General features: G+C 30.5%; 1 protein-coding gene across 2 annotated transcripts in view; it reads left to right on the top strand.

Moving 5' to 3' along the window:
• The window catches only part of m-cup (ankyrin repeat protein mann-cup), a 66,057-nt gene that overhangs the window by 28,478 nt on the left and 23,331 nt on the right, over positions 1-14,248 (top strand). For both annotated transcript variants that reach the window (XM_075382331.1, XM_075382330.1), the window contains exons 3-4: positions 8,942-9,121; positions 12,110-12,352. In XM_075382331.1, the coding sequence (XP_075238446.1) occupies positions 8,942-9,121; positions 12,110-12,352 (423 nt within the window). The remainder of the gene's footprint in view (positions 1-8,941; positions 9,122-12,109; positions 12,353-14,248) is intronic.

Below are 14,248 nucleotides of genomic sequence, written 5' to 3'. Positions count from 1 at the left end.
ATATCAAAATAATTTGCCACTTTAATTCATTTCAATGCCTGTTTTACATTTTTTCTTGAACAGAGAGCATTCTATAATAATTGATTCATCTTCATTTAATTGTGATTTTCTTTTCAACAATTTTAAAACTTGATGTAAAGATCTATTTACCATCATTACAGCCACTTTATCCTCTTGTTTGGTTGATTTTTTTAAGTGTGTTCTTGGCGCTTGCCATAAATTCTATTCATTTTTTATCTTCAGATCAACTTTCATTTAGCAGTGTTTTTATTTGATCAACCTTCGTTTCTGTTTGACTGGCTAGATACATTTCACTTTGTTGATCAGTTCATCTTTACGTTGTTATTATTTACTTATGATTATTTTGCAGCTACATTCAACAATGAATGTAGCTGCTTGTCTATTGGTCACGTTAGGCATAATGTAAGTCCCATTTCTAACTCGTTGTTAGTAGCATGTCTTCAAACAACCGGTCCTGAAATCTTTTGGCCAAAGGTAATTTTCACACGGTCAACAATTTCCCTAGTGTTGTCACTGTTTCCACCATTATTGTTATTCCATTATCACTGTTTCCTTTTGCAATTTTGAACATGTTAAAGTGGAAAACTGATAATGCCTTTCTATATGGTTTATACTCTTATAATACAAAAAATAAAAAATAAATGTTTATTTTTTAATGATTTACTTGCTTATAAAATATTCAGTGTTTAATGTATTAAACTCACAGGTGTTTCAATTGTAGATATATGACTAGTATACTAATTGAACACATGACTGAGAATACCAAATAGTCTGTGAAACTTGATTAAAGTATAACAAATTGATGTGAAATCAGTATGATCAGATATCTTTGATATCTAATATTTTTACACTTTATTTCCATAGCATCTTGTATGTCTATCAAACCGTGGTTGTTCAAATGTATGATTTTAGTCTCTTAATAAAAGCTGAGTGAGCTACTCACTCAAACCTCAAGCATTATTTTCTGCAGCTTTAAAAATTAAATTCCGTCTGTCATGATCAAATATAAGTCCATTATCATCAGCAAAGGAGATTATTTTACTAAACCATTCATTTATATAAACTTCAGGAAAAGTACGAGTGATTGAATTTAAAAGAAATACTGTAAGAGAACATTAACAAAAATGATATTGGAAAGTATTGGACAGATTTGTAGGTTATGTTTTGCTTTCTGTGTGATAAATCCTAAGAACTATATAGTTATAATTTATCATATTTATTTTTGTATATCAAACAAAATACTGTGTTTGTGTTTCAGGTTGTTTCCACATCTTAAAAGTCATTTTCTAACCTGATAAAGTTGTACCTTCTACCACAACCTTTTCAGAGAGTACTGAGAAAAAATGAGAATTGGTCAAGTCTGAAGTTGAAGAAAATCTTGATTCATCAGAAAAATTCATACACGTGAAACTGCACACAGAAGGCTTTGCAGAAAAAATCTTCATTCTTCAGAAAATTTTAAATCTGGTGTTTAATGCAAATGACACTTTGCCAAGCAGTGAGGTTGAGAAACAAACTGTAAAAACCCTGATAAAAAAATTTCATTCAGGAAATCACTGGGTCATAACAATATAGTACAGAATCTACCCTTGTTATTAAAACTATTGTAAACATACTATTTTTAGAAGTGCACAGATGCTTGAAATAAAATTGGATTCGATATCAGCCATTGCATAACCTATCTACAATTACTCCCAAGAAACTACTACTGTGGAGGGTCTAAGACACATTTCATCTGTCTCTGTTAAAACTATTCCAGCCACTGGCAGATGAATGCTATAATCATACTGACAGCCAGTTTGCTACAACATCTACACATTACCTGGAAAGTCTTGTCTCAAACCTTAGACCGCACAAGTACTTATTCTTTGTCAAGATGACAAAGAACAGGTTCCTATATGCCTCACAGTGGCAAACAAACGTCCTTCCTTAAGTATGTTAAATATCACATATATGCCGTAGCATATTGAATACCATGTTTCATTAACTGAAACATTGCAAATATGAATTTGTGATGTTCTCTTTATGATGGTATTGAAATAGATATGATGACTTCTGGAATTCCACCTGTTGTGATTGTAAACTGTAGATGGAGAGCCGAATGAAAGTCTATGATATTATAATGATATCTTTTTTAATGCAGAGCTTCAAAAATATGATTTGGTTGGTTTATCCATCACTTCAAATGCTCCAGGACAAAGTTTGTTTAACAAAATGCATAAGAATGGCACAATTAAGCCAAGAGCTAGCTGGATTTATTCTGCTTCTTGAACACTTTGGCCACCTGGATGACCAAGGGTGCACCATAAATGATGATTGGAGAAATCTAACTGAGCTTGCTGGGTATATATATATATATATATACATATAGAGAGAGAGAGAGAGAGAAATATGGAATACCATAACAGTTGACAGGCATCCTGTTCCTGTTCATACCATTACTGTTAAACTTGATGAATCAAATTTCCAGGTGATGCAGAAATAATGTGTATTTGGATCAAGCTCTGAAGAATCAATATTTATAACAAGTTGTCAAATTCAAAGATGCAAATGTTCTGTACACCACTAAGAAGTGGTGTATTTTGAATCCTCACAGTATGCTCTCCCCCCAGCAACTAGTGAAAACGAAGTATGTTACCTTGTAGGTGATGAGGGTGAATTTCTTAATAGCCTGCTCCTTCTCCAGGTAGTAAATATAAACTTTGTTGCTAAAGGATTTTACAAATTTCATTTGATTATTTTTGTCTTAAATTGAAGCCAAAGATCTCAAAATAGATTGCAGAAATATAATTTTTACCACACTTTTTTCTAGTCGTGTTATCATCAAATGAAATGCATTCATGGAGACAATGCTAAAAAAACATAGAACCAAAAAGTTTGTATACCTGTTTGACATGTCAATTAACTGATGTGTATTCTTCAAACTGTGTGTAGATGATGTAGTTGAAGAGGTTCAAGATGAGTTGAGAGAAGCCAGTCATAATTCAAGCCAACCCAGTACAAATGAAAATTTTGAAGTGTGGCTTAAAGGGACTTTGTTGACAGATTAAATGTCAGTAATAGATTCTTCCTCAATATTGTGTCTGTATTTATGTTTACTTACTTTTGTATTATATAATTTACTTTCAAAGAATTAATAAAACTTTTAAAAGTGTTATTATAACTGTTGACTATTTTTATTTATTGTTCCATATATTTACTATTGATTATTTGATGTTCTCTGCAATTTTACTCAGAAATACACAATGGATTTAATTGTTGAAAAAATTGTTTGGTTTATAGAACAGCAACAAGAAATTCTCCAAATTGTACATAAGCAAATAGGGAGGGAAGACTTGGAAATTGCTTTTATTATTTAAAAGGGAGAAAAGTAGGGTTTAAAATCTGAAAAAATGTTCTTACATAATACTTGGATGGGTCCTTTGTAGAATATTAAAATTTGATTCTGTTCAAGTATATTAATAAAATTAATCTAAACTAAAAAAAAATGTTCAGCATAAGAATTAATGGTCTTTTCATCTTTAGAACTGCATTTTTTCATATGGAAAACAAAAATATAAACTAACAAAAGTGTAAAAAAGATAGAAATTAATGAAACCATTAGAACAATTCAAAAATAAATTTTAAGCCTTTGATGCATGGAGAGGAAAATAAAGACATTGGCAAATGATATAAACTGGTTACTTGACAGCAAAGTTATCACAATAAATATGCTAATTTGTCTCAATTATGTATGTATATAATCGGTTATATATTACTAAAAATACATATATACTGTTTTGGAAAATTATTTTTTTTAAATAAAAAGATCCATGGTTAAATAACAATTACTGAAATGACAGTTTAGTCAGAATTTCAAATTGATAGCTGTAAGTATTATTAATTGTATCTAGGAAAAAAAGACTTGTCATTTAATAGCTAATGTTTACGAATAAGAATTATTAAATGAATAGCATAATAATTAATCACTTGGTATAATTTTCACTACCAACATTATGTTACAAATGTTAAAATTTTTTTGTTTGATTAATTTTAAACATTGCAATTAAAACATTACTACAATTTAAACATTAACAATAATGCTAATGAGAGTTGATTATGTGATTTATTTAATTCTGAAAATCTTCTTTAATTTCCTCTGATAACTGAATGTTTTATTAAGGTATTCAAAATAACTATAAAAAAGCTAGTATCCCACATGAGAATAATTACAAAGGTTTTTAAAATCATATAAATATTTCCCAATAAAAGTGTGTTTAAAATTTTATGTATAAGTTACTCAGCAAAATCACACTGAAAGTCATAAAAGCACTGTTTATACTACTCATATTATTAAATTTAAAATAATAGGATTTCATAATAAAGACATTTCAAGCAGTAATAACTTATTTCATGCAAGTTTTATGGTAAATACTGACAATTAAGTTCTTTGATCATACATTGATTTATAAATTATACAGGGCGTTTCATAATGCTCTTAGGGGTTGCTAAAATTCAGTACAAAAAAAGTATTTCACTTACCTTAATGAAAGTTGTACGAGGTGATGCAGGGACTCAAACAGTTTTTGTTAAAATCTATAAATGTTCAATATGTGCTCCTCTTGTGACACGGCACACATCAACACGAAAGTCTAGCTCTTGCTAAACTTGTTCTAACATGTCATTTTCGATAGAGTTGATTGCATTGATTATGCTATCCTTTAGCTCAGCGATATTGTGTGGCATTGGTGGGATAAACACCTTATCTTTCACGTAACCCCAGAGAAAGAAATCACATGGTGTGAGGTCTGGTGATCTTGGTGGCCACAGCATAATGTGTTGGTTTCTTTCAGACACACGTCCTATCCAGCGCCGAGGTAATGTTGTGTTAAGGTACTGTCGAACCTCGTTATGAAAATGGGCAGGACAACCATCTTGCTGGAAAATGAAGTCGTTGAGTAGCTAAGGCGTAAGCCATAATTGTAACATATACAGGTATATCATACCAGTTACTGTCGTTTCCATAAAAAAGAACTGCCTCATGAGAGATCGCACAAAAACATTTACTTTTGGAGAATCCCGAATGTATTCCACGTAAGCGTGTGGGTTTTCAGTTCCCCAAACTCGCACGTTATGACGGTTTACTTTGCCACTAATATGGAAAGTAGCTTTATTGCTGAAAATTATCATGTTTACAAAACCTTCATCTAACAACATCTTTTCCTGTTACTGTAAACAAAAATCGAGCCTACGTGTTTTATCTCCATGAGAAACACGCTGGATTAATTGAGGATGGTACGGTTTGCATAATAAACATTTACGGAGAACTCTCCACACTGTTGTTATCGGAATTCCTAATTCTCTGCCTGCAGCCGCAGTCGATTTTGACGGTCTGCGAATGAAACTTGCACGCATACGTTCGACATTAACTTCTGAGGTTGATGGACGACCAGTTGATTTTCACTTGCACAAGCAACCAGTTTCACTGAATTGCTATTAAATTTCCACCGAAATGCACGTTACACAGAAATTACTGACTTTGACAAGTGAAATTCTAACACACAAAACGACTTCTCGCTTCCCGTGGCAGCCATTTTCTCTAATGTCGATGCCTAGCGAGCAAATGGTTTACTAAGTGCCTAGTATATGTGGAAAAAAACTATTTGAAGTACTCTTTCGTGCAGTACCTGTTTTAATCTTATGAGTGAAATAGTTTTTTGTTAATGAATTTTGAAACTTTGAAGAACATTATGAAACGCTCTGTATTTACAAAATCTGTTATGGAGAATACATTCATACCCTTACCATAGTAGCATTTTAAGTTAGTAAAGAAATAATTTGCTGAAAACATTTTTGATTCTTATATTTAATTTATTGTTAAGATACAATGAACATTCAATAATTAATGTAGAGCAAAAACAATTTATTCAGTGACAGTAAAATTTAACTACGTTTCAACATAGTCTCCAGCAACATTTAGACACTTGTCCCACCATTCTGTGAGCTTTCTGATTTCTGCAGTGTAGAAGTCTTCACCTTGCTGTTTGAACCATTCGTGTACCACTTTTTTGTTCACCTCATTGTTGTTGAACTTCTTGCTGCATAAAAAATCTGAGCAGGCTGAACAAATGAAAATTGGACACGGGCGAGGTTTGGGCTGTAAGAATGATGTGGCAACACCTCCTAACCCAATTTCTCAAGCATTTCTCCCATTCTCTGAGCGCTGTGGGTGCGCGTGTTTTTATGCAAGAGAATCAAACCTTTTGAGAGAGCATCCTGATGTTTTCACCTTATCGCAGGTCTCACTTTCTGTTGGAGCATGTTAGAATAATACTAACGTTTCCTTTCAAGATTGCTGTTGGGATTCGAGCTCGAAATGGTGTATCCAAATTTCATCACAGGTTATTATATGATCTAGAAAGTCATTTACCTTCTGCTTCAAACTGTTCTTTTAAATCAGTGCAAATGTGAATCCGGGTATCTTTATGGTCAACTGTCTTTGAACCCATCTCGAATGCATTTTGCAATAATTCAGCAAGTCACGATTGATTGAATATGCGGTTCCAACAATAATATTACACAAACTATCAATTTGGGAAATTTTAATTCACCTGTCTTTGCAAATAAGATTATTTATGTGTTTTGCAGCATGGTAATGGAAACTTCAACTGGACTTCCAGAGCAATGAAATCAGTCACCCTTCTTTTGCCTGAATTAAACTGTTCTACTCACTTGTACACGTTACTACAGTTTAAACACTTTTCACCGTACTGTTTCAACATTCTTGAGTAAATTTCCACTGGTTTCACACCTTCTGATAGCAAAAATCTTACCACAGAATGTTGCTCTTCTGGGATACACATTTCAAGCAGAGCTGACACTCTGAAATCAACAAAAGAGGTTATGTTTAAATGAATTATGATCGAATAGCTAATTAAAGGTCAAGTGTATGAGGATTATTTTTAAAAACTACAATTTTTAAATGCTCCCAAAGGAAAAGGTCTGCTGGTGTAAAATCTGGGGATGTTGGAGGCTACAATCCTTTTGATATCAAACAATGGCCAAAAAATTCCCGTAACATATCCACCATTTCATTACATTACCCATATGAAACATTCCATTATCCTGCTGGAACCAACATTCTCATTCATGTAAATCTAACATGGCAATAAACTGTTCAATTAAGTTGTGATAAACCACAGATTTGTTAAAAAATAAAGGTCCTATTACATGATGCCAGAAGATTGCAGACCAAACACCAATTTTACGTATGTATAAAGATTGTTAATGAAATGCGTGAGGATTTTCAGCGCTTCATATTTGGCGGTTTTTTCTGTTAATGTAGCCATCCAAGAGAACAATGCCTTGTTGCTGAAATAAACACGATCCAAAATTTCAATACCATTGTCATCAACAAGAGAACGAAACCAATGACAATACTGTAAATGTTTTCTTTGGTCTACTTCTTTGAGTTCTTGAACGAAACCAATGCGATAAGCATGCAATTATAATCTTTTAGTAGCCTTGAAAGCTGTAGATAGTGAAAGCCGAGCCTGTGAAGATAAACTTTCTGGGTGGCGAGTCAAACGATCTTTCACATCCTCCAGAACTTCTACTGTTAACAGTGATGGTCAATCTGTGCTTTTCCTATCATGTACATTCCCAGTCTCACAAAATTTATTAATCAAACACAATATTGTTGACTTATAACAAACTGAAGAATTGGGAAATTTTATTCAAAACATCTTTCACTCATTTGTAAGATTTATACTTATAATAAGTCATAATAATAAACACATGTTCGTCATTGGAAAGTGATATAGTTAACACAAAGACGAATATACTGATATAGTACTAGTGCATAAGAAAAACATTTCAACTGTTACAAGCTGCTAACCTTGAGTACAGTATTGCCAACTGAAATGTAGGGAGAAATAAAATTAACCTATGTGTGACTTCTACCTTCTTAATCTTAAGGTTGCGTCCTTTTTGAAACACCCATTTTTATTTTAATCACATTTTAAATTTAAAAAGCTTTTATTTTGTGTGAGTCACAAAACATAAAGAAAATTATTTATCTACAGTTTTCATGCTTCGCAATTTTTATCAGCTAAAATCTGATAAGAATTGCTACAAAAAATATAGGTTGTAGTGGTCAACTGACTCTTCTGTGAACTGAACACATTGAATACACTCATGCCAATCTTACCAAAATGCTAGTCTTTTTTTGTTGATGAGTAATACCTTTTTTCTGTTTACCGCTAGATCCAGTGGTATATAATCTCGACACTGATTGGTAGCTGTTTTACTTTAGATAATTAATATGCATCAGCCATAAGAAAGGGTGTAACTTATGAAGTTGAGCGGTAAATTTACATACTCCTCTCTGTCAAGAAGCTATACAATATGTCCACTGCCTCATTCAGTAAGGGATTATTATAGCGTATATGAGCTGAAATACTTTGTTAATTTCTAGATATGAGATGTTTGCTCAATATGCTGTTTCATCAAACTGTACCTCTTAAGTAAGTTGTCTCGTCGTCCACTCATTTGTCTACTACCTCATTGTTGGCCCAAAAACCATAATTTGCAATAAAAAAACAAGCAACATGGCTTGATTGTATTCAAAGCGTTTTATACAGTAATAATATAGTTTTACAGCACTGTTTGTTATTTCTGAGTTAAATAATTTAATCTTGTAGTAATAAATTGATGTTTTATTTATAGTTGAAAAATCAGAACACCTTTTTAAGCTTTTAATGATAGGAAAGAGATCAGTTTGTTATAGTATGAGTTGAGATAAGTTTTACGAAAAATCTTTAAAAATGTATATTGTTTTCAATTTATTTTGTAAACAAAACTTTTACTTTTACATTTTGAAATGTAAATTTAATTTGTATTTTTAATATCTGTCTATCTTTAATTAATCCATTTGTTATAGGTATTGTACAGTGATACATGTTTCACAGCGCAAGCTTTGGTTAGACTTTTTGTTGATCTAAATGAGAAAGTCCTTGAAGATAATATTGCACGTCCTGAAGATAAACCAAGGTTTTCTGATGTTTTAGCCACTTTTAATCTTCTTGCTGATAAGCTGTCTTATTGTCGTCAACTTCTTGATGTATGTGTATTTTTTATAATTAACTAATCATAATTTTTTTTTTCAGAGATTAATCAGATTAATATTTTTTATACAAAGCTACCTGTTATTGCTGTTGATACTTTTTTTTTTCATATTGTAGTGAAAGTCCTATACAATAAGTATGTCTTACAGTGCCATAATAAGCTAACAAAAATAAACAGATAACAATTTTCTAAATTAATAAATGCAGCTGGTAATTTAATATAATACAATTAGGTTATAACTTGCAGAGTTTAGAACCAATACATTTTTAATCATTATGTCTTCCAGTAATTCTAGACTGCTGTAATTAGCAAGGTAACATTTATTGAATTTTTAAAATTATTGATAACTTATTTATTTGTATTTCCATATTGCATACCCTTGTTTTCTTTACAGGAAGTGCTGTATCACAAAATTGTAGTTTATAACCATATGCAGGAAGTAATATTGTAAATATGAGGTCTTAAAAGTGGTTATTTTTTGAGTGCAAGAGTAGTGAGTGTATTAATATGAAATTTTGTTAGCGTAGGTAAAATGTTTACCAAAATGTATCATTATAAGAGTTTTGATCTTAAAAACTGTTGTTTTTAGTAAAATTGTATAAAGATAATTTAAAAGTGTTTACCATTATTATTATTATTATTATAAAATTAGAATAAATGGTTTATGTCTGTTAATGCAGGACTATGTTCAAATATGTCTCCTTTAAGATTATTAGTACTTTTAGAACACTTTTAAATGAACTGCACAGAGTAAGAAAAATTTTTAATTGGAAAAGAAAAAAATTTCAACTTTAAATTATTCTGTTTTGTAACTTGAAAATTTGTTTGCATCAACTATGTTTTCTTCAACTGCTTTCTTCATGTTAATCATAGGAAGTGCAGTAGTTTGGACCCTTAGCAAATGTGATAATGATCCACTTAACAAAAGAAATGAGATTCTAAAGTTAGGTGGCTGTGTATGATAACAGTTTTCTCACAGTCATATATATATATATATATATATATATATATATATTCTTTTTCTTAGGGAGAAGTAAGTTTTTAAACTATGATGAGATTTTCCACTGTGGTTCAATAGTTCCTCAAATTACTTCAAATGCACAAATTCTGCATCTTTACGTAACCAATAAATTATTAAATAATATCCTTCAGCTTGCACACAATCACACTAATATTTATGTATAAAATAAAAAAATAAAATATATATATTTGTGTGAAATAAGTTTCTGCATAGAAGCAGTTTCGTTTATTATTTTCCAATTAATGTTACAAATAGGAATTAGTAAATTACTAATTAAAATTAATAATTTTTTTAATTTTGTTGTTTTATCATGGTTTCTTCAATCTTAAGATTGTGTACGGAAAAAAAATATTGAATTCATTTAGAAACAATAAATCAGATACATGAAAATGATAATTACATCAAGTATTTCTTCATTTTCTAATCCATAATCAAATTCATTAAAAATAAATAAGTTTACTGAACTCTGTACCTGTAAATAATGCTTACAGACATGATTTACAAAATCATATAAAATTTAGATGTTTTCCTATTGTTAATTGTTAAACGTTGTATTCAGTTGCTTGCATTCCCCCGCTGGCATATTCAAAATAAATTTGCCAGATTTCTTTGCAAATTTGTCCACTTGGACAAACTAAAGACCATGGTAGGTATTAATTTTGCTATCTCCTCATAATCCATTTAAATTATTTACAAAGAATTCGTATTTACCCTGCCAGTGATTGAATTTGGCATGGCCTGTTAACATATTTAAACAAATTGTTCATTACTAGTGATATTATTAGTTTAAAGTAACTGCTTTTTAAATCAAAAATACATATTTTAGTCCATTTTTTCCTTCACCACTGGTATTTATTGTAGGTACAGTTGGTTTAAATAAAAAATCTTTTATCATTCTTAAAATGATAGTACAATCAAAGTCACATCTCACATTCCAGCAGTCAGGATCTTTTCCCTTGGCAATGACAGTTTTTCTGGGTGATTTTTTATTTCTTTTCTCTTATTTCCTTATTGTACTCTGAAATTTTCTAGTAAGATACAGTAGTCACTGTTTTGTTTATCTACAGAAAAAGTTAAATTCTTATCCTTAGCTTTTTAATCATTGAACTGTAAATCTTCTAATTCCTTCCCTTTTTACATTTTGTATTAATTTACCCAGTTTACTTCCAATGCCAGTTGTATGTCTTAATGCAAATATTATTTTTTAAAGAAAATACCAGTAATAATATTAAGAAGGAATACAAAAAACACCGTAAAGTAATTTATTTGGACCAAATCATACACTTTAAAACCATTCACTAAAGACAACTCCTGCTGCACACTTTTAAATAACACACTTAAGTACATATCATAAAACTAAAATTTAATTATATTCTTATCTATCTTTATGATTTAAAACTGCTACTAAACATGATTTACTTGTTCATTCAAGTCAACAATATTATCAATTACATTAAATTTTGAATGTCAGTATAAAACTTGCCACTTATGTTGTTTAAATTAAAAGTGACAGTAACAGATGCCACAATAATTTGTTTTATTAAATTATTATAGTTATGTAGCATTTTATACTCACATGGAATGTACAGTTTCTCAGCCTAGTTATGCTATTGCATAAGTGTAGCTCAATCAAGCAAGTAAGGTCAGGACTACTGTGAAAGTAGCCTTGACCTTACAAATTTTGTATTTGGGAATCCAAACAACTGAATACAATCATCCAAAACATTCTTCATACAGTCAACTGAAAGCATTCATCCATGTGGATGAAGAACACTCATCCATATGGATTCATTAATGTGGATGAGGTTCCTCATTCACATTATACCATAAAACAAAAGATAAAGATAACAGAAAGTAAAAGTTAAAGTATTAAAAGTTAGTTATTTCTTCAAATTAATAAGTTTTGGATTCTAGATCTTTGGATTTGGAATACTTTTCACATTTTTATTTTTGTTTTGATAGATAAGACCAGTTTATAAGCGTCAGCAAGAGAGTTTTGATCGTATTTTGAAGTGTATTACACATTTAATATACCTTCTTGCTGTAACAATGCGTACTCCCGAAGAAAAACAGCTTGTGCATTCAAGCGTTAAATCACTAATTCAACAAAATCCTCGTTCTGCATGTACTGGAGATACTCTTCTACATTTATGCGTATCTCGACTTAATACTATAAAAAGTAGTTACTTTGCTGATGACAATCAGGTATGTATTCAAATTTTTTTCATTGTTATTACTTAAATTTGGTGTAATGATCTGTATTTTGAGTAATGGGCTGTCTACATGAGCATTTTTGTTTGAATTCTCAAACTTTAAAAAATACTTTTGGACGGCAAAGCCTTTTTTTAATATTTTATTCATCTAATTTTTTTATATTTTCTTTTCATTGTGCATTGCATGCAGCAGGTTGGCCAAACGCAATTTACTAATGGTAATGTTAACACTTTCTTTTGTAATGCTAAGTCAGTCGTTGGCTTTGCAGTTTATGTTTTCTATCCTACAATTTAAATTCACCAATGACTACAAAATTACTGTATATTTATACAAAAAAAAATTTGCTAGCTTTGCTAAACCTCAAGTATTTATCTTAACCTTTCAACTAATATGTTTTGAGAATGAAAAATGAGCTGATGTTTGTGTTTTCTAGTAATTTCATCCACATATTGTTAAGTTTTATATTTCTAAGTTTGAATACAAACAAATTTTGTGAATTTTATTTTTGTTTTATGAAAATATTAAAATTAATTCATGAAAAGTACGTTTCTTTTTCTTTTTTTTAAATTAACCCTCAGTATTTTTAAACTCTACTGTTTTATATTACAACTTCTTCTGTAGTGAACTGTGTTATTTTACGTATATGTGGGAGCATTGAATTGCAGTAGAATGCAGTAATAATTACTCAGCAAGATAATGACAAAAACCTTACCATTCACCCTGCCATTGATGATTCCTTTATATGAAGCTCAAAAAAAATATATCATTAACTTTAAACAATCAGTAGTGCATACCTTAGAGACTGATTTTATAAATGTTTCAGTATATTTAGTATTCAGTACATGAGAATGCTGAAAATGTTCACTTAAAAACACATCAGTTTTAATCTTCAATATCTAAAACATATCAATATTTTTTCCATGTTGGCCATTAAATACTTGGACAGAGCATTTCTTTTCATCCTACAAGTTCTTTTATGATAAATTAGGTTTAAGTAAGATTTATTAAATTGTAGACAGGTACTTCACAATAGATAGGCTACCTACTAACACAGAACATGTAGCATGAGCATAGGCACCTTGCCACCAAATTAATATTAAGTTAAATAAAAGTCTTTTATAATGAAAGATGAAAATGTTGACAAAACTTTTTTTATGAAATTTTTTTTTTCTTAACAGCTTCATGCCCATCAGACCCTTGCCATAAGTAATGTACATTAATTAATTAGGTGGTAAAAAAGTTAATGATCAATTAGATAATCCAAGTAGGAGCATGAGAGGAAAAGGCTCTGTAGATTTAAGCTTCATCACAACAACTCTGCATATTTGAAAGTTAGATAGTAGAATACATAAATTTAGTTTTAATAGGACTGCTCATTATCTGAATCACGTAAGTTGTCATCCAAGCAGATACTTTTCAACTCAAAAAGTCATGTTAATGATTTTTTAATAGTAAAAAGGTATACTCTTTATTTAGTTTATGATAAAGAAGACACAATACATACAGAATTATAATATGAAACACTAAAGTAATTGCAAAAACAGTTCAGAAATCTTGATTTAGTTGTTCACTAGCTCCACCTGAAGTCATTTTATTCTGTACCGCTGATTGGTGTTTATTTCCGGACATAACAACCATACACTAAGTACACTTTGATTTGTGCTGATCAATCTTCGTCTATGGAGCTTGCTTCTTATAGAGGGGATCAAGCATATTAACAACCAATAAAAAATGATTGACAGTTGATCTGTTGATTAGTGATTTTCAAACTGATGCTACTGTATGTGCTTCTCTTACTGTAGTTCCCTTGAACAAGATAGCTATCAACCAGAAATTTAGTTTTATGCAGTGTTTCATTCAAAACAGTGCAAGACCTTTAGGCAGCAT

This window comes from Lycorma delicatula, chromosome 1, assembly GCF_047948215.1.
Source record: "Lycorma delicatula isolate Av1 chromosome 1, ASM4794821v1, whole genome shotgun sequence".
Lineage (NCBI taxonomy): Eukaryota > Metazoa > Arthropoda > Insecta > Hemiptera > Fulgoridae > Lycorma > Lycorma delicatula.
The sequence above is the reverse complement of the archived record's forward strand: the minus strand, read 5'-3'. Positions and strand labels throughout refer to the sequence as shown.